The sequence below is a fragment of the Alexandromys fortis genome, unplaced genomic scaffold (genome assembly GCF_014885135.2).
Source record: "Alexandromys fortis isolate MF-2015 unplaced genomic scaffold, M_Fortis_MF-2015_v1.1 scaffold_53, whole genome shotgun sequence".
Classification (NCBI taxonomy): domain Eukaryota; kingdom Metazoa; phylum Chordata; class Mammalia; order Rodentia; family Cricetidae; genus Alexandromys; species Alexandromys fortis.
In genome coordinates, this window is record NW_026067939.1 from 4,713,443 (window position 1) to 4,735,369 (window position 21,927).

General features: G+C 42.2%; 1 protein-coding gene across 2 annotated transcripts in view; it reads left to right on the forward strand.

Annotated features, from left to right (window-relative positions):
• The window catches only part of Rsrc1 (arginine and serine rich coiled-coil 1), a 265,192-nt gene extending 253,043 nt beyond the window's left edge, over window positions 1–12,149 (forward strand). For both annotated transcript variants that reach the window (XM_050147494.1, XM_050147495.1), the window contains exons 8-10: window positions 3,508–3,614; window positions 9,500–9,652; window positions 10,228–12,149. In XM_050147494.1, coding sequence (XP_050003451.1) covers window positions 3,508–3,614; window positions 9,500–9,652; window positions 10,228–10,320 — 353 coding nt within the window. In that variant the 3' untranslated portion in view covers window positions 10,321–12,149. The remainder of the gene's footprint in view (window positions 1–3,507; window positions 3,615–9,499; window positions 9,653–10,227) is intronic.
• The last annotated feature ends 9,778 nt before the right edge of the window (window positions 12,150–21,927 follow it).

Sequence of the window (21,927 nt, forward strand, 5' to 3'; positions counted from 1 at the left end):
ATTCTGGTTTCAAAGAAAAATGTTGTTTTCAAGGAGACATTAAAGTTGGTACCCATTTTTTTGTTATTTTTCTCTGCCATAGCATTCCTCCCATGCATAGAATCTTAAAAATTACACATTAGTAGGGGATGCATTAATATTAATACATTAGCTAGACAAAGACTCTCTCATTTCATATGCTCGGTACATCACATAATTAAAATCTTGAGACCCTTTTATACTAAAGCAAAGGGAGCTATTTCCTGTTCTGTAACACTTTGACAGTGTGTGAATTTACACAGGAAAATGTGTTCTTCCAAAAATAGGGAAGTTGGCTGCGGATGCTGGTGCTTCCCAGCATTCCACACACAGCTTCTCAGAGAAGACTGGGCTGCGGGGCAGGGGTAGTCTTCCCCTTGAGTAAAAAAAATCTTGCACAGGACAACACAGCTATAATCTGTGATTGGCCAAGAGTTGAAACAAAAGTATTTAAGACAACGTCAGATTTTTTTTTGGCTTTTCCTTTTGTGTTCATTCTGTTTTGTTCTGTAACGGTGTCTGAGCATTCAGGGCAGGATGCTGGAAAGCAGAAGCTGCTTTCACAGATCATCTTCCTAAGCCCCACACCTGTCCATAAAGTCTGAATCCCAAAAAGTTGGGCTGCCGTAACTGAGTGTGCGTAGCTTCTGGCTCAGCCGTGCGGCGCTGGCAGTGCTGAGAGAACGTTTCCGCAGCAGGCGTGTAGTAACCCTTTGTCTAGCTAACACGTGGGGAGACACAAGTCAGTAAAGTGACACCTGAGAACTGCTTCTTACTAAAATGCTAACTGTGAAAAAAGTGATTTTAATAACTCAGCCATCAATTGAGCATTCGTAAAAACATGACCATCAAGCTATAAAGCAGGTGACTGTCCATCTATAAACTAGGGTAGAGAAAGCTCTACGCGGTCGTGACCTGGACTGAAGACTTGGGAAGTCAAGGGGAATGTAGTGTGCCAGTGTCGCTCAGTAGGAAGAGATATAAATGCTTATAGTTTTATAAATGATGCAGTCAAAACCCGAACCTAATAAAACTAATGATCTTCGGAATGAAGGATGAACTCAGAGCCGGGCATGGGGAAAGCAGTCTGAGTTTTAAAGTTTAGCCCAGAACATCATCACAGTATAAAACAGATGTTAGTCATAAAACAAGACCTAAACATCAGAAATAAGCTTAAGAAACTGAGTAGCCTTATCAAATTGTAGCTTAATGAAACAGAGAATTATTTCAAGTGTCTTGAGAGCAGTGGTTCTCAACCCTCCTAAGGCTGTGACCCCCAACCATTAAATTATTTCATGCTACTTCATAGCTGTAATTGTGCTACTGCTATGAAGCACAATGGAACTATCTGATAAGCAGGATATGTGATATGCAATCCAAGGGGCTGAAGATGCATTAATACCTCTTGTGATTTATAGTAATTTTTGCCATTCTATTTTTTTAATCTAATGCATACCTCATAGGAAAGTGAGTACTACTTTCGACAGTATTGTTAATGCTGAAGACTTAGCATACGAGAAGATGTGTGACTATGAAACGACCTAGAGCCATAACTGCTAATTGAATTGATAGTAGTCAACATGGACTCATATTAAAATTTCTCTCCTAAGTAAGATTTCTTTTTTTCCCTGCACATTAAAAAGACTGAAAAGCCGTGGCAGTTTGGCAATGGTGAACATGCCCAGTGCCCAGGTCACTGACTCTGCTGTCTTCCTCCACTAGGAGTCTGGGATTTTAGAGAAGTGGGTAGTTTCACTGGGGACGGGAACTGTCAAGTTAATCCTCCAACATCTGGTGTGCTTTCACTCCTAGGAATCACACTATGGACAAGCTACCCAGAGTTGAAGCAATTTGATCACCAAAATAAGAAAGCACTTGCCGTGAATTAAAACTATGTACATATTATTGTGGACTGATAATGGCATCTTTGATCACCTTTAGACCAAAAATACTAAATAAAGAAAAGAAATCAGGCTAGTGAGATGGCTCAGGAGATAAAAGTGCTTACCACACAAACCTGGTGATCCAAGTTCAGTATCTGAATCCCACAGAGGAAGAAGAGAACCAGGAGCTGTCTTCTGGCATCCACACATGCCATAGTACACATGTGAGTTCCTGCACTCACATTCCGAATTTTAGAGAGAAACTATTTTTGTTTTCCCACAATACAGGCTGTATTTCAGTCACCAATGGGTGAGTGAGAGAAGGTTCCCCAGTGTAATAGAATCAGAACTCATAAATACAAGAAAATTTACTATTTTATAGCCTCTTATTAAATAATTGATTTAGTAAAAAGACAGGTGGTCAGATGCTTCCTGATTTGATGTAAGAAAAATTACAGCGCAGTGTCAGTTATAATTTTTGAAGATTTATGTTTTATTTTTGTGTATGTGTGAGTGCCTGTGTGTATATATGTGCACCACTTGCACGCCTGGTGCATGCAGGAGGCAAAAGAGTGCCTCAGACTCTCTGGCACTAGTGTTATAGGTGGCTGTGAGCTGCCAGGTGGGTACTGGGAACTAAACCCAGGACTTTTGCAAGAACAACAATGGCGTTTAAGCCCCAAAGACATCTCTCCAAACATCAAATAATATATTTTTGATCAAAATTAATTGAACTGGAATGGAGTCAGGTCTCTGCTGACCTGCACCCACATTAGGTGAGAGGGGACCATGTCAGACAACATCATAAGGTTAAGGCCAGCCAGACGGAGATGGCAGAGAACTATGAGACAGTGATTCACAGTAGACGACAGTGGAAGGGAAGGGTGGTGGGCTCTGTGGGAGGAGACTGAAAGTCCCGACCACCAAGCACGTGTGATGTGCATCCTTGCTTAGACCTTGTTCAAACAAGCCTACTGTAGAAAGACGACTTTTAAACCAGTGAGAACTCGATGTGGGCATGCACATTATATTTCATTGGTGGTAATTTGAGGCTGACAAACAGTATTATGATAGCATTATTATTATTGGGATCAAGTCTTAATCTGTTAGCGATGACCACTAAAATATTTAGGGAAAACAGTACATGGTCTGGAGTTTGTTTTTGTAGGATATGCCCTCTTGGATTTGTTTACATACTCCATGTCTCCATCCCAGAATATATTAGGAATGAGGCTCAGTGGACTAATAATACAAAGTGTTGGTGATTATAAAATTGGGTGATGGTTATGGGTAGAAATGTTATCCTTTCATTCCTTTTGTGTATTTATTTCCATAATAAAAATGTTGAAGTAGAGGGAAAGGCCGTCCACAAAGTTATCTTTGATCACCCACAATCACAATAGCAATGCCTCCTCAGTAGGTTTTAGATTGTTGATGAGAGTCTTAGTTTCTAGGCATATTTTAGTTTTGAAATTCAAAGCGGAAAGTACTTATTACAGCTTAACTTAATGTCCTTCATTTGCATCCAGTAAAAAGAAAGAACCGACCTAGGTGTAATGTTGGTACCAAGCTTGTCCCAGAGCTCACTCACACTGTTCTTTTGTAGACCAAGCCACACTGGTGGAACAAGTGAAGAGAGTGAAAGAAATTGAAGCCATCGAAAGTGATTCTTTTGTTCAGCAGACATTCAGATCAAGTAAGGAAGTCAAAAAAGTAAGTTTCCACATGGACATTATGAATAAGCCTTTGGGTTCCCACTGAAAAGATGTGTTACTAATGGATTTTACTTAGATGTGGGTGCTTCCTCCAACAGGCAGATGAGGGAAGGAGGGAGGGAGATTCAGCCATGCTGCTGAGAGAAGGATTCAGTGGAATGAGCCCAAGCCTGCCTACAGAAACTGCTGTAGACATGCCTCTGACACTGCTTCATTTTAAAGACTACCAAAAGAACTAAGATATCACCACCCGTGATTCTGTAACTCTAATTAATATCCATTTCATGAATATAGACAGGGTTGTTGGTTTTGCTTTTTTACAAATATCTGTGTGCACTTTCTGAGTTGTTATTCCTAGACAGATATTGGCAAAGGACTTTGATAAAGCTGTTACTCAAACAGAAGACTCTAGTCTTTGCCCAGATGTGTGCCGTTAATATGTGCCCAGATGTGTGTCACTGATTCAAAAGAAGCTCAATGAAATCGCTGTCGTTTCTGTTGAACTTTTCACTTATTATTTCACTTGTTAATAAAACTGCTCTTAAGAATTTGCATTCCTTTAGTAAGGAAGGATGTTATAAGAAATCTCTGTCTCCTTTCGTAGCAGTTGTATAGTGAAGTAATACTGTAGTTTCCTCCCACAGTCTTCTACTTCGGCCATGTTGCACGGCTAAAGTGCACATGCAGGACTGAATTACGTACAACCATAGGTGTGACAGTCGCTGTTGTTCCCCTAGAAATACCAGATTTCTAAGTAGTTATGTTTTAGGATGGTACATGTTTTTAATAAGATGAGGTTACTTGTTCAAATTTACATTATTTAATCTTTCAAAAGTTATCCTCCAAAAATATTGTAGTGATCTAAATTCTGCCCAAAAGTGCAAGGACCTTTCTGTCTTTTAAACAAAAGTTTTTTCATGTTTGTTAATCTGATATGTCAAAATTATCAAGTTCTTTCTTACAGCGTCCCTGGTGTTAATAGAGATATGAAACTTTTAATTGCCAGATTTTTTTATTTTTAAATCTATCTTATTTTACATATCAATTTCAGTTCCCCTCCCTCCTGTCCTCCCGCTCCCCCACCTTCTTCCCACCCTACCCTCAATCACCTCCTCAGAAAGGGTGAGGCCTCCCATGGGTTGTCAACACAGTCTGTCACATCACTTGAGGCAGGACCAAGGCCCTCCCGCTTGTATCTAAGCTGAGCAAGGTATCCCTCCTTAGGAAGTGGTTTTCAAAGAGCCAGTTCATGCATAAATACTAGTTACACTGTTACTGGTCCCGCAAACTGCCCAAGCCTCTCAACTGCCACCTGCATTCAGAGGGCCTAACTTGGTCCTATGCAGTTTCCCCAGCTGTCAGTCCAAGTCAGTGAGCTCCACTAGCTCGAGTCAGCTGTTTCTGTGGGTTTACCCATCATGGTCTTGGCCTCTTTGCATGTGATATCGCTCCTCCCTCTCTATGACTGGACTCCAGGAGTTTGGCCTATTGCTTAGCTGTATATCTCTGCATCTGCTTCCATCAGTTAGTGGATAAAGATTCTATGGTGACAATTGAGGTGGTCATCAGTCGGATTGCAGGAGAAAGGCAGCTTAGGTACCCTCTCCACTATTGCTTAGATTCTTAACTGTGGCCACCCTGCTGTTTCCTGGGAATCTCCGTAATGCCTGATTTCTTTCCTATCCAATAATGTCTCTCTCTCTCTCTCTCTCTCTCTCTCTCTCTCTCTCTCTCTCTCTCTCTCTCTCTCTCTCGGTATCTCTTTCCTTTTTTCTCCCTCTCTGTCCTTCAACTACCTTCCCAATCCCTCATGTTCTCCCCCAACTCCCTTCCCCTCCTCACTCCCCTACCACCCTTCCATATCCCCCCACACTTGCTACTTCACCAAAGAAATCTTGTCTGCCTCCTCTTCCCGGGCAGGGGGGAAATCCATGTATGTCTCTCTTAGGGTTCTCCTTGTTTCCTGTCTTCTCTGGGGTTGTGGACTGTGGGCTGGTTACCTTTTGCTTTATGTTTAATATCTCCACTTATGAGTGAGTACATACCGTGTTTGTCTTTCTGTGTCTGGGTTACCTCACTTGGGATGGTTTTTTTTTCTATCCATCCATTTGCCTACAAGTTCCAAATTGTTGTTGTTTTTACCGCTGAGTTGTACTCCTGTGTAATTGTACCACATTTTCTTTAGCCATTCTTTTGTTGAGGGGCATCTAGGATTCTGGCTATTATGAGTAATGCTGCTATGAACATAGTTGGGCAAATGTCCTTGTGGTATGAGTCTGCATCCTTTGGGTGTATGCGCAACAGTGTTATTGCTGGATCTTGAGGTAGACTGATTTCCAATTTACTGAGAAACCACCATACTGATTTCTAAAGTTTACACTCTCATCAGCAATGGAGAAGTGTTCCCCTTACTCCACATCCTCTCCAGCATAAGCTATCCTTGGTGTTTTTGATCTTAGCCATTCTGACGGGTGTAAGATGGTATCTTAGAGTCATTTTGATTTGCATTTCCTTGATGGCTAAGGATGTTAAGTTAAATGCCTTTCTGCCATTTGAGATTCATCTGTTGAGAATTCTCAGTTTAGATCTGTACCCCATTTTTAATTGAATTATTTGATATTTTTAGTTTCTTGAATTCTTTGTATATTTGGACATCAGCTCTCTGTCCAATTGGGGTTGGTGAATATTTTTTGCCATTTTGTCTTGCCTTACAGAAGCTTTTCAGTTTCAAGGGGCCCCATCCATTATTAATTGTCGGTCTCCGTGTCTGTGCTAGTGGGGTTCTCTTCAGGAAGTGCTCTCTTCAGGAAGTGTTCTCTTCAGGAAGTGTTCTCTTCAGGAAGTGCTCTCCTGTGCCAGTGTGGTCAAGGTTATTCCCCACTTTCTCTTCTAATTACCAGACATCTTTAAACATAGAGCACACAAAGACATAAGTTGAGTGTGTGATGTCTTTGAGCTACAGGACTAGATAGCCTTGGGTCACCCGTAGTCCTGGTTTGGGCTGGATTACTGCATTTGAACTTTAATAGTGCTATCATCACAGCCCCTGGAAGCCATGGCGATGAAATGGTATCCATACGAATATGTGCCTGTCTGTTTACTATCTCAATCTGCATAGTGTAAAGACAGCCATCTAAAAGAACGTATTTATTTGAGGGCTTGGCCTTGAATTTATTTTCTAACGTCCATTCTTATTGACATTCTTATAATCAGTGAGCAAGTTTTTCCTGTGAAAAACCTAGTCTAGAGTCTGTAGACTGGGTTTTGTCCTGTGACACTTTCCTGTCTGGTTCTAAGTATTGTTTCTCTTTACGTTTACTTTTAATTCATGTTTTCCTTCATGAAAGCATACATGGGAAGGATTCACGTCAACAGAGCACATGCTGGAGAGGGCATTCCCCTTTGAGTGCACAGTACAGCCGTAGCCCCCCAGCACGTGACTGCTCTTAGTAACTGCACCCGGGATGCTCAGAGGAGCAGTGATGAGCTAACAAGAATAAATTTATACTCCACTGAAACATAAAACGAGGGGCAATTTATTAGCTTAGAAAGTGGCCTCGCTCTCTAGTCTGAAATGTCTGCGTCTGCAGTGGAAGGCCAGGACTCAGGATGCTGAAGGGATGAATTATTTATGAGGAGATTACTTAGCAAAGAGAAGTAAATTATCCCGAGTACTATTTCATCCAGGGCCCGGGCAGACGTGATGGGCTAGCCTTGATGCATAGCAAAGATTAACTCTCTTGGGGACTAAATCACCCAGGGCCCGAGCTTCCATATCTGTCTCTCCTGGACAGTTTTGTGCTCTTAGTTAAAGTTTGCCTCTTTAAAAAGGCTGCCCATGCTGCCGCCCTTTCAGGTGGCGTCAGTTTCCCTAGGAGTTAGGTCCACTAATTAAGCCAGAGAACTGTCACCAGGAGGAAATGCCCCTGGCAGTGACATTCTAGACACCATGGGCGCCTATAATACATATTGATTAAACTAGCTGAGCTCTGAAACCTTACCCAAGAAGTTTGGGGGTGTGATAGATCCTTGATACATCATTAGCTTTAGAAGACAAGATGTCCTTTGTTTTCAGGATGTTTTCCCACATAAACCTGGCACAGGTCATTTAGCCAAAGACTGACTGATATGTTTGGCAGATAATCTCTGTGTTCAAAAGGAGAACTGTAGGGAACCCTGCGCAATTTGGGCATCTGTGTTAAGATTAGGAAAGTATTATCCAATTATACCACCAGGTGGCAGTATTGCACAAAGCCAGGCATTCTGTGGGCCTGTGATGAGGTCCAATTTTATGGTTGAGCAACAATTTTCTCTTAGGAGTTTCTGTCACTTAACTAAGGAACAGCTACTGATTTTACAAACACTCTCAACCATTGAACAACTCCCATTCTCCAATCCCCGCTTTTGATAGTTTTAATTGATATGTTTATTTGTACTTTTATTAATGTTGGAGCTGAAGAAATGGCTTGGTGAGTGAAAGCTTTTGCAAGCATGAATATATGTGTTTAGATTCCAGCACACAGAGGGGAAAATACCAGAAAAAAAAGCCAGGTGCGGCCACATGTGTTCTGTGGGGTAGAAACAGGAGGGCCACTGGGTCCACCAGGCAGGCAGCCTGGCTCCAGGTTCAGTGCATGGAGTAAGAACAGAACTCTGTGTCCTCCCCCCGCCTCCATGCATGTATGCCAACACACACATGGAACACACACACAAAGGGGATAATTCGCATGGGGAAAAACAGTGAGGTTAATTGGCTCTGTAATGAGACTGTTATCTCTGCCACTTGAAGAGGGAGAATTCCCAAGCTTTCCCGCATCTTTTCAAGGTAGTTCAGCCTGTGGTCAGCATCTCCTGCCTGAGTCCTGTGCTGGGGTACAGAGACAGGTCGTCTTTATGAGGAAACATGGCCTGCCAAAAGCTGTTTTACTGAGTCTTAATGAATTGACATGTGTCCCCCTTTCCCCATGCAGAATATTGGGCTTGCCTTTAACTCAGTTTCATAAATGTGCATCATAACTTTATCTGTACGGCCATGTACCTTCTAGGCCCAATAGATCGGAGTTATTCAAATGTTTGAAATCTAGATGGCATGGAAGGGGGATATTGACTCCAAAATATAATAAAACTGCCAAATAAAGTTTAATAACTTTCTTCTTAATGCCCATAAAAGTTAATGTTGTAGTTCATGTGAATATCATTGATTATAAGGTTCAGTCTTGATAAGCATGTCTTCATTCGGAAACAGTTTGTGGCATAGATTTCTCTAGTTTGTAATAATTTCTGCTCTTGTTTGATGACTTCCCAGAAGTGTAGCCTCCAGGATCATCTTGTTTATAGTAGTAAAAGTCTCTCCCGTGCATGCAGACCAGCTTCTTTTAGCATGAAAAGGAATTCGTGTTTGAATCAAATCAAATGCTTAAGCAATGAATGAATCTTACCATTACGAATTAATGCATCTGGGATGAAGGGATGGTTGAGTACATTAGATACGTGTCTTGTAAGCATGAGGACCTGGGTTCCGTCTCCAGAAGCTCATAGAAAAGTGTGGTGGTGTGTTTGTAGTCCCAGCACTGGGGGGAAGCGGCCAGTCTGGACCAAGAAACAACATAGAGAGCACTAAGGAACAACGCCCAGCGTTGACCTCTGGCTTTAACATGTAGCATATGCACACGCATACGCTTGGAGCTCACCAAGCAGGCGAGGACAATGAGGGAAGGGATTGTACCTGTCTCCACTTCCCCCAGTGCTGGGACTACAAACACACCACCACACTTTTCTATGAGCTTCTGGAGACGGAACCCAGGTCCTCATGCTTACATGATACGTATCTAAACCCACCCTCTAAACACGGGTTATGCTTAGATTGCTGTGTTGCATTTTCAGTCGGTAGAACCAAGCGAAGTGAAGCATGCGACTCCAGCATCAGGACCAGCATCAGTAGCTGCTGAGCCACCCAGCACTGGAAAGGAAATAGACCCTGACAGCATCCCCACGGCTATCAAGTACCAAGATGACAATTCTCTAGCTCATCCAAATGTGAGACCCTTAAACCTGATGAATCCGCTCAGAGTCTCCCAAGCAGTCCCCCTTTATTCTGACCCTGGGAAGACATGTAGGGGAGGGTTCATGGCTTCTCTTTGCTGCAGATGGGCAGCTGGCCTCGGGCCTTAAGATTGTTTATGTAATTCCAGTCTGGTGTTGTCTACACGTTTCCTGCCTGCTAGAATGACTCTGTACTTAAGAAACCTGGTGAAAAAAGGGAAATAGTCTTCCTTTTTTGTAACTGGCAGTAGAAGTTCTAATGCAGGTCAGCTCTGGTTTTCAGGTGTGAGCTGTCACTAATACCATTTACTGTCTCTCTGCAATGATGTGGTTGGTGTTTCTCATAAATGAACTCACAGTCAATGAAACAGCGTTCAGGTTGTCCCTTTGCTCCCCAACTGCTGAGCGCTAACTCGTAGTGGGTGGGTTAACAGCAATGTAGCCTTCAGGGGCTGAGCAGTACACACTGCTGCCCAGGGAGTCGTCCATCACAGTCATTTGTGTCATGTCGCGTCAGGTCCGACCTGCTGACGCACAGTAATATTTGCCTCTTCTCTCTTTTACTGTAGTTATTCATTGAAAAAGCCGAAGCTGAAGAAAAGTGGTTCAAGAGATTAATTGCCCTCCGACAAGAAAGACTCATGGGCAGTCCTGTGGCATGAGCAAGAAACTTCCGGTTGAGTTGACAAAGCCTTGAAAATTGAGGGTTTAAAATACTAATGTTAACTTTTATTTTTAAAATAACAGCCAATTGCATAGAAAGCAAATCTCATTTCTTCCTTCATGTTCCACTGAGTATTTGCTGTTTCGAATCAAACATTGTGAATAGTGAGTCTGTTATAAAAGATGTGAGTGCGTGAACATGTTATCTTGTTAATAAAACTAATCATAAAATGTCAGTGTTGAAGTAAGTCAACATTCAGTAGTGAATTTCATTACGGTTTTTACAAAGTCATGTTTCTGACCCAATATTGGATAATTATATAAGAGTCATAATATTTAGTATAAGATTTCATCTCCTATGTATTATAAAACTCTTTTGAATCTCTTATCTCACCTTTCTTAACATTTTAGGTCTCATTTATGAGATCGAAACAATTACCATGTTAGATGTGAAGGCAACGTGTTTGCTAAAACCTTTTCCTGTGCCAAGTGTGGAGTCAACCCTCTAATCCTAGTCCTCTGGAGGCTTAGGCAGGAGGATCTCAAACTGCAGTCTGCTGTCATAGAAGGGCTCGGACACCTTGGAGTACGTGATAGAGCCTTGTCTGAAAAACTTTGAATTAGAGATGGGTTTGTATTCGGTACCCTTTCCTTTAGAAATGACAAGCCCAGTGCGTCAGTCACTGCACTGCTGTGACAAAGGCCTGGCGTCACAGCAGAGGAAAGCCCGTGCTCAGCTGCTTCCACTGCTTTCGGGCCTGTGGCAGGCAGAAGCATAGCACGAGGGCAAAGGCACAGGGAAGCCGCTCAGTATTGGCTGTCAGGAAGCCAAGAGACAGCATACCTTCCTCTCACCTGCTTCTAGTCTGTCCCTCCCGCCATGCAGCCTGTGCTGTGCCATGAGGAAGTTACAATCCTGGGATCCAGTAACTCTCGCAGCACCACCAGCAGGGAGGAATCCAAGCCTTGAACAGTTGAGCCTTTGGGGGCCACTGTGTAGAACGCCTTTCTCTGTGGCTGAGCAGCAGAGCTCACTGCAACCCATACTAAATGGACTAGAGAGAAGGATGGATCCTCGCTGGACAAAACTGGATTTCAACCCCGGGCACAACAAATGCTTCCTTTTTCCATTTGCTCTGCTTGTTTTCACATGGTCTCTGTGAAGGCTAGAGCTTAAGACACAGCCGTGGGAAGGCCTTGGGATACGATGCATTTTGATTCTGCCGTTTTCATACTTTAGAACCACGGAAATTCTTGGCTCTATTACACATGAGAACTACGAAGAACTTGCACTCAATTGCAAGTGCCATGAAGAAGTTTGTTTTAAATGCTCGTTTTTATGAATGCATTTTCTGGATCTTAGTAGAGGCTGTCTTCCTCGGTCAATAAATAAACACACCCAGTATGAAGTCAGCTCTGTGTCGTTGTTAATGCATATACCGGCTTCACGGCCGTGGTCTCAGGAGGGATTCGCGTTTCTGTAGTACTTTGCTTGTGAATTTGTTGTATAATTTGTAAGCTGCAGATGTACTCTCACCGCTTAGGAAGTCTGTGTCTAGGAAAGGATGTGGGTGTCAGTTAGCCGTAGGGAGCCTACACAATTTTCTCAGTATGTTCAAGGCTCCCCGTCTGTGCAGCAATGAAGACCCCGTGACCGACTTGATAATATACCTTCCACTTGTGTTCCTTCGGGACAGGGACACCAAATGCGGAGACTTGAATTAAAAGGAATTTGGAGTTTCAAGATCTGTGTTTTGTGGGAATAAATCAAATTGAAGTTGGTTGTTTTTTTTTTTTAAGTGAACAAATAAAGTTGGTCCTAAAGAACTCTGTGACTACTTCCTCCTTCATTTCCATATCTCGTTAATTTTGTTTCTCTCTAAAACCACAGCATGACCACAGAAGCCAAATCAGATTTAATGAAGAGACTTCACAGAATATTATCAAACACATTGCCAAACTCAAGCTAGATGATGCATCCTGGCCACCTTTAATATCCCGACATAATAAGCCTATAAAATACAACCAGCTTTTTCATGTCGCTTGATTAGTGATAATTACCCAGCTTGTAAGAGACCTTAAGTGCACCGAAATAGGATTGTTGTGAATGATAGGTGCTATCGCAAGTTAGGTTTTTATTTCTGATGCCAGGCACACTGCTAGGGAGAATAGACCAAGAGCGTTGTTTCTGGCGCTCACTTTATGAGGAGGCCCAACGATGAGGAGACTGGGTGCTCGGGTCATTTACCTCTTGACTTGAGCATCTTATCTAGCATATGAAGTGAGGATATTAATAAATGACCTTCCTGCTTTGATTTGAGGGGAGGGGAATAACATTAAAAATGCTCATAGAAAAATACATTACTTAGCCCAAGTGAACATCTTGACTTGGGGAGCATTTTAATGAAAGACAAAACAAGCAGTTGCATGGGCAATGGTTTTAAAAGCTACCTTCCAGTTTATGTGTGTTTCTTTGGACTTTGAGCTGATCTTGGCAATAACCCACATCCCTGCTCTGTGTTCAATCAGTCTTCTCTGATCTGCTTCCTTGACAGCACCGTGAGGTTCTGTTCTGTCCTGGGGGAGCTGCAATGAGCCTATTTAGGAAATCCAAAACTTCTTAATGAGCATGTTTACCACCTTAGTCATGAATATTACTCTGAGTGCTTCGTTTATGCTCAACACACTATAGGGACCTTTGGGCAGACACAAGGAGTATCAGTGAGGGTCCTACCCTCAAAAGGCTAAGCTACCAAGCCTAGGCATGGCAATAATATAAGAAATCTAACGCATACTAGCAGGAGAGAAGACTGGGCTATGTAAAAGAAAGAGCGAAATTAGTCCGAATCAAAAAAAAAAAAAATCAAGAAGGCTTCATGGATGAGATTGCAACTGGTCTACAACTGGTCTTAGACAGCTAAGATGCCTGGAGCCTCCAGCTCCACAGCCCAACTCATCCGACTCATCTTTTTTCTTTTTTTTTTTTTTTTTTTATTTTTTTTTGCCTGTGCTTGGGTCTTTCCCAAAGTTTTTGGTTTAGACATCAATCAAAATTCCTGTGATGAAATGACCAGACAACTGTTAGGTACTACCCTAAGGAAACTTCCTCTTGGAACTCCCTTGTGAAAAGTGTGTCCTCTTCATAAGGACATGGCTGAGGCTTTGCAAGAGGTCAAGAACAAAAATAGCGATAAAGAACACTGTGAATCTGAGTATTATCCTAACCTTTGCCATGAAGATGGACTTTTAATATTTCATCTCCAATTTGTGGTTGTTTTTTTTCCCCTAAATCAAATAAAAAACGCCCAGACACATTACGTCTCAGGACTACTTTTGCTAACATTTTACCCCAGAATTTGACCCAGTGTTTGACATACAGATCATGACTATATATTTTTTTTTAATTATGAAAGACTTTCCCATTTCAAATAGCAAGTATTCTTAACTGGCTGGTTATTTAAATTGCTCAGCTAGGGCTAGGGTATTTATGTCCATTTCTTATTGCTGGGGTAAAATCCTGGAGGAAAGCCGCTTCTAGGAAGAGGATTTACTTTTCCCTGTGGGTTTGAAGGCTTCAGTCCATCGTGACTGGAGAGCATGGCAAAGCAGCTTCTGTGGTGTTAGCAGGAACCAGAGTGTACCCCTGGCAGCAGCAAGGTGTTCTCTTTCCTCACCTTTGAGAGCAGTGCTTCTCAGCCTTCCTGCTGCTACGAGCCTTTAATACAGTTCCTCATGTTGTGCTGACCCCCAACCATAAAAATATTTGTGTTACTACATAATTTTGCTGCTGTTAAGAATCATACTTTTAGAGACAGAGATTTACCAAAGGGGTTGTGACCCACAGGTTGAGAACCACTCTTTTGGACCCTTTAGGCCACTTAGCCTATGGGATGATGGCAGGCCCATTGAGAGGTCTTCCCTCGGTCCTTTCTGTACATACGCTCAGAGTCACAGCTAGAGGTGTATCTTACTGATCTAGACACTTCTCAGGTCAGTTAGATTGACAGAGTAACAGTTATCGTGGTAGAGTGCAAGATATGAATTCAGGCTTCAGCACCAAAAATACACAATAAATGCAATTAAAATAAATTTGTGAAGCTCATTGGAATGAGTACAAAAAAATTTTTTTACAACCAACCTAGTCCTTTTACTCTGATTTAAATATCCAGTGTCTTTAACCCTTCTACAAAATTTGGCTCCCATGACGTGTACGATGTGTGGTATCCTCTCTTCTGGATTAGCATCTACCAACAGTGGCTCCAGACTTTAAACAAGCACCTCATTAGTCCCATATTTTCCCAGGCTTTCATTAGCGTCTACTTTTCATTGTGTGATGTGCATTGAAAATTTTTAAACCGTAAATTTTTTCCCAATATCAGCATAATAAACTTAAAAGACTGGTAGGCGGTTTTGTTTCTTTGTTTTGTTTTGTTTTTTTCCAGTGATGTGGGTGTGACCGTTCAGGAGCTACCGTACGCTGGCCTCCTGTGACTTCCTCTCCTTCCAAAGAGACAGATCAATTTTCAAAAACTAAAACTCGCCAATGTAGTAAGACAACACTTTAAACTCCACAATGTACCACCTTATTTTTAGGTCTTCAAGAGGACTGGCAAAATGAAACCACTGCTGTTCTCAGAGTGGTGAACTGAGCTGACCCTCTCTTCCTGGGATCCTGTGCGTGGCACTCAGATAAACTCTGCCTTCAGAGGCCTTTCGCAGTGGGCTGCCAAGGCCTTGTTTCTGGCAAAATCCACGACTGTGTCTATCTATCTATGATCCTAAAAAGTTAAAATGGAGTTTTTAGAAAAGCACGAATGTTCCCCAATTTCCAGGAGGATGTGTTGAGACAGGTGGGGTATTCTTGAGGGTTCTTGTTTTGTTTATTTTCTAAAAATCTGTGGGTAGATCATTTATTTAGACATTTTGTATCTTAAGTAATTCTCCCTTACGGTTGCAGAAGGTAAGTCTTAGAATTGTCAACTTTGTAACAGTTGGAAATAGTGGTTTTCTTCCAAAAATGCTGTATGCTTGAATGACTAGTGTCTGCTCACCTCAGGTAAGAAAACAGAAGTCATCTAAAGTTATCAAAAGTCTTATATAAATGTGCTTTGCTGCCCTTCATAAAAAACATGTTTTAGCAGTGTGCCATCGTGCAGAAATAGCAATGTGAGCCCTGTGTCATTTAGTAGCTCTCTACCAAGAGCCCTCGAGCCTTCACGGAGAGACTCATCTTCCCATTAGCACCTCTTTCCCGTGCCCTTGCTCGTCTTCAACACTGTGTGGCCCACCTTCAACGGGGGCACTCATGCAGGCTTCCTGCAGACTCTATAGCTGGCGCTGAGACGGTGACAGGTGACTGGCACTTACGCTATTGCTCACAACAGGCTCTAATGTGAAGCTCTGATTCTAGGTATTTTTATCTTAAAAATAACTCTGGTACAATGTCCAAGAAACGTTCAACTAATTCCTAAGTTCCTAGAGAGGATATTTAAACAAAGATCTATGATATCCCTGAATAGGAGTAATATTAAAATATGTCTTTTCTCATTTGAAAACCTGTTTTGGAGTTACCACAATCTGTGACAAAAAAAAAAATCTCTGTCACTTTTTGTAATAACAAAGGTAACACCGATCAGTAGGGATGAAATAGTAGGTCTCAATTCTAGAATGAACCTCGTAAATTAAGTGATTGCCGTCTTGCTAGACTGCAAGTTCTTCAAAGTTCCCAATATTTGTCAATATATCTTAGATAAATTACATTATGAAAACATTTCAGGTAGCAATAAATCTGCTCACTTGCTAGCTTTGAATAAAGGAAATAGCTTTCTTATAATGTAGAATGAGAGTTATTAAATTATTGTTCTTGTCACAGTTGCGTGGGTCAGGCTATAGGCATACCTGCCACTGAGCCTCACACCCTGAGTTTGATCCCCATACCGGACATGATGAAAAGAGAGACCTGACTTGCACAAGTCATACTCTGAACTTGCCTCATGGAAAATAGGCAGAGAAGAGGGTGAGATCATGGGAACCAAGTCTAGACCTTCAATAGCACCCCCTCAGTGACCTAGTTCCTCTAACCAAATCCCTTCTCTGTTTACCACTTCCCAAAAAATGTCATCAGATTATGAAGCCATTTGTAGTTAAACCAATGGATTTAGGTTAGAACTCTCATGATCCAAACACTTCCTAAAAGGCCTGCCCTTGAGAGTTACACTGTGGGCCACACCTTCAACACATGAGTTAGGGGGATATTTAATATCCAAACTGCAGTGGGATATAGTATTTCAATTCATTCATAGCAGAAAATTTCCTGATAATTATGACGTGAAGTTTTCTCCAAAAGCCAAGTTCTCTCAAGAAGCCACATTTATATCTAAGATCCTATAAACTGACTAAAGTCCCGTGATTATGGAGAGATGGAATATTGCAGATCAAGAGCTAAAATTATCTTGTTATCATCAGTGCTTCTTAATAACCATTTACCATCAATTCTGTATCTAACTAACACCTCATAACTACAGAGTAAAACTTTTAGAATGTACCATTGAGCTTAGCAGAAAATCTCCCACCAATCTTTAAGCTAAGCTTGCTATATGGTAACCCCTGGAGCCCATGCAGAGGTTTCCCCTTGGCTCTACTGGGCCTTCCTGATATCCCCACAAAGGCATTTGATAAAGACACTGTGGCATCTTGAATGAGAATGGACCCATAGGCACAGATATTTGAATGCGTGATCTCAGATAGTGGAAGTATTCGGGTAGGATTAGGAGATGTGGTCCTATAGGAGGAGGTGTGGCCTTTTCAAGTCTACTGGGAGTAGGCTGAGGTTTCAAAAGCCCACACCTGGCCTTGTGTTTCTTTCTTTCTCTGCTTGCTGCCTGCTGCCTGCAGATCAAAAGCTGCTTCTCCAGTGCTTGTCAACTTTCCGCCTGGACAGTCATGGCCTCAACTACCCTCTGGAACCATGAGCCTGAAATTAAATGCTAGCTTTTATAAGAGTTGCCTTGGTGATGGACTCTTCACAGCAATAGAACACTAACTAAAATATGCTCTTTCTTTGGTTCTATGACTGTAAAATTCACATGGCATCCTGGTTGTTTCCAGGAAGCTAGGTTAACAAAGAGAACCCTAACAGAAACATACATAGATGCCCCTGAGAGGGGAAACAGACAAGGACTCCTGAGAAAATTGGGAACATCGGGGTGGGGGAAGAAGGGAGGGTGGATGGAGGGGAGGAGGAGGGGGAGGGAAGTGGGAGGAGAACACGAGGGAACAGGATGGTCAAGATGGAAGAAGGACAGAGAGAGAGGAGATCGAGGAAAGAGAAGTATTGATCGATGGAGCCATGATGAGACTAGGAAGAAACCTAGCCCCAGGGAAATTCCCAGGAACCCACAAGGATGACCCCAGCTAAGACCCTAAGCAATAGTGGAGAGGGGGCCTGAACTATCCTTCCCCTGCAATCATATTGATGACTACCTTTATTGTCATCATAGAGCCTTCATCTGGCAACTGATGGAAGAAGATACAGAGATCCACAGAGCAGCATTGGGCTGAGCTCCCTAAGTCTAGTCTAAAAGAGAGAGGAGTGATAATACGAGCAAAGAGGTCAAGACCATGATGGGGACGCCCACTAAAACAGCTGACCTGAGTTCATGGGAGCCCACCAACTCCAGTCTGACAGCAGGGGAATCAACATAGGACCAAACTAGACCCTCTGAATGTGAGTGACATTGTATGGCTGGGGCAGTCTGAGGGGCCACTGGCAATGGGACTAGGATTTATCCCTACTGCTTGAGCTGTTTTTTTTTTTTTCCCATTCTCTCTGGAGAGATATCTTGCTCAGCCTAGATATAGGGGGGAGAACCTTGATCCTGCCTCAAAGTGATGTGCTAGACTTTGTTGACTCCCCATGGGAAGCCTTACCCTCTCTGAGGAGTGGATGGGGGAGTGGGATGAAGGGAAGGTGGGGGAAGCAGGAAGAGGAGAGGGAGTGGGATTGGTATGTAAAATTTCAATTAAATCATAATAAAAAATTTCACATGGCCCCTTCCGTGATAAGGAGCGTTAGTCAGGTAACCTGAATATCTGTCCCTGGAATTAGTTATTGGTTTCTGGCTCCACCATAATCTATTTTCTTTCCAACAAAATCTGTGTTTTACATCAACAAATCATAAGCAAAATTTTATCTAAAAAAAAAAAACCTTAACTACATAACACATCTACCCACTCAAATTTTTGTTAATATGGGAAAAGACTGAACCTATTAAGGTTACCACTGGATGGTATCACCCTTCTCCCAGCATTCCAAACGCTAGGGAAGCTCCTCCCAGCAAAGTTAGATTAAGTACAACAGCTGTGGCCTTCTACATAAACATTTCAGTTGTAAAGAAAGTGGCATTTAACCCCTGAGAATTGCCAACCATCCGTGCTCTTCAGCACTTTATCCCAGACCAGTCCCAGCCAGTTAGAGTAGTTCTTTAAAGCGGAAAATAATCTCATGGAGAAAATTTGGCTTGAAGGTTTGAGCTTGACTCAGTCATGAAGGTATACATCTGTGGGATGAAGGCCCAGGAGAAAGGAGGCACAGGTAGTCAGTCTACCTCTGGTTTCTGTCCAGCTTGACAACTTAAGTGCTTTGGCTTCTTAACTCAACCTTCTCTCTTTCAAAGGAAAACCAAAAGGAGCTTCTCATTCATCAGCTACTCAACACATAGAAAGTGCTTGGTTCAATTCTGATTCTACGTTTTTGAAACAAGCTTCGCTGCATGATTTCTGTCTCCACTAGCGGTATCTCTCTGTCAACAGACACACTGAATTACTAACTATTGAATTGCCAGATGTGTGATCTCATGGAACTAAAACAAGCAATTCAGTAGCTTTTCATTATTGTCACTTTTGAGCCTGCACTTGGTCCTCAAATCACAAATAGACGGGAAATAGGAGACATAACCTTGCTCTCTGTGTCCTGAGGAGGAAGATCCCCTTAGCAGCTTACTGAAGTAGCCAGCTGGAGAAATCGAGGGCACAACTGCTGGGGCGTCCCCTACTTACAGGTGTGCAAAACAAGTGTGTCAGCAGGAAATAACTGAAAAATATGGGTTCAGCCTCCCCAACACCAACAATCCACAGAATTACAGTAGACTCTTCATTGCTCTCTGCAAAGGCTTTGAAATATGTCTGCAAATTTGTCGTGACTGAATGTTTATCTGTCTTCATGACTTGCTTGCAAGCGACAGATTACACGGGAGGTGACACAACATAGTTCAGAAAGACTTGTGCCTGTGCCTACTCTCCTGGAACACTCACACTTGCAACACTTGAAAAGCCACAGAAGATGGCCAAATGGTCCACCATACTCTGACGAAACCAGGCTCCTGTAGACTCCACTTATCAATATTACCTCTGTAGTAGTCTCAACTGAGTTCCTAGCTCTAAAGCCGCACAAGCCATCCAACATCCGAGCACATCGGATCATCACAACCATCAGTCACATAGACTTCCCACTAAGGCCCCAATACAAGCACAATTTGTCTGTCTAGGTTCTTCAGCCACTGAATTTATGAGGCCAGAAATGTGATTGTTTTATGGCACTGGGTTTGGGGGTTGGGATGCAGCCATAATAAAACACCAACTGTACTGAGACACTAGAAATCTGGTTAAGCCATGTATTGGTATTTATATGAGGATTAGTAAAATAGTTTGAATAAAAATACCTCCCATAGGTTCATAGATGTTAATGCTTCCTCACCAGAGAGTGACATTATTTGAAAGGATTAGGAGGTGTGGCCTTGGAGGAAGTGTGTCACTGGGTGGTGGGCTTTCTTTTTTCAGAGTTGCCCTGGTCCTGGTGTCTCTTTCCAGCAAAGGCACACTGACTCAGACAGTCGGCTTAGTGATGGGCCATTGCTACTGTTATTAGAGAGGCTGTCTGGCCTGGTGCCCTCAACTTGAGCTGCAGAGTTCGGAGTCCTTGGTGCAAGCATCTCTGTTTCGTGATCTAGCAAAAGGCCATTGAAATTTTCCATCGTGTCAAGTTCTTACGTGAATGGGAATTTATATGTGTAAATAGCATAATGCTTAGGGCAAAAACTAAAAAGAAACAGAGCCAATAAAGGTAGAAATAATACAATTCTCTGAGTTTATGCTTGCAGTCATTTTGATTTTTTAGGTTAAGTTTTTTTCCTCCTGAGCGATTTTCTTATTTTTACAAAGCAGATTCGCCATAGACATTTATGGGCATTCCCTTGTAAATGTTTGGACTAAGTGATAAGGAGGGCTAGAAAAAATGAGAGGCCCGTGTTCTAACAAACATTGTGTTATTTAGTGTCTGCTGCTGAAAAGCAGCGTGTGCTCCAAAGCTAACTGTCATGAGTAAGATTCTATGAGCCACAACCATCAAAATGACTGGGAATTAAGAGAGAAAATTAATTCCCAAAGGAAATCACTGTAGATCTCATTATTTCAGGAATAACCCACCTTAGGACTTTAATTAAAAATAATATTTATTCAAAATAAATGAGTGCTGGCAGGTTTCTGCAGAAGCCATAATCTTGGTTCTGCTAAATCTTCTTCTATTAGTGCTGACATCATTAATCTCATTTGAGATGCCCTCCAGACTGACAGCCCTTATAGCGCTGGGGCAGTTTCTCGCGGCAGCCTTTTTATCTTCGCCGAAGAGTTATAATTCATGCAGATACCTAATGGGAAAAAGGCCTGGGCAATTAGAGACATCACTCTGAGATCTTCGCGGGCACTTTATCATGTCAGCGAGGATCCCTTAATGAGTTTGTTCTCAGACAGAGGCCAGTATCTCAACGCCGCCATCAAATTAATGCTGGCTACCTTATTGCGTTATTTATGGCTCCGTACCAGTATTTGTTCGAGGGAAGCATCAGGTGTTTTATCAGAGTTCACAGAATCAATCTAGATAAAACACAAAGTTCATTAAGTCAGAAGGAAAAAAAAAAAAACAGCGAAAGGAGAGAATGAACGCAGAAAAGGTAAGAAGTCAGAGAGACCCAGCAAACACACAGACCACGAACTACGGCGTTTGGTTTAAGACACGCTTTCAAATTTGCCAGCTAATTGCTGGTTCCTATGTCAAGCCCAATGAAATAATTAACTCTGATCATTTTGTTCTGGCCTATACTGATTGATTGGTGCAAGTTTCTAATAGACCTGTGACCAAACGATGTGCCTGGCCTGACGTATGTGAGCCCTGAGCTTCAGTCTCCAGTGTTGTGATACATAAACCAAAGGAGGAAGGGTTTTTAAAGTGGGCAGGGGGAGAAACATCTTGGTGCTCACTTAGCAGATGCAAGGCCCTGGGTTCGATCCTCAGTGTCACCAGAAGAAAAAGGAAAAGAACATTTATATGTGTGTGTGTAATATTACACTATATATATATATATATTTATATATATATATATTTGTGTGTGTGTATGTATATAAAACGTAGGTTTGCTTCACACAGCTACTGTGTGTGCTAGCTCCATGACAGCAAACACTAAGAGGGAAAAAAGTCTTGGAAGCAGACAGTTTTGTTCACAGATTGTTTTGTGTGGACATAAGGGCCTTTACTATTTTATTCTAACATCAGG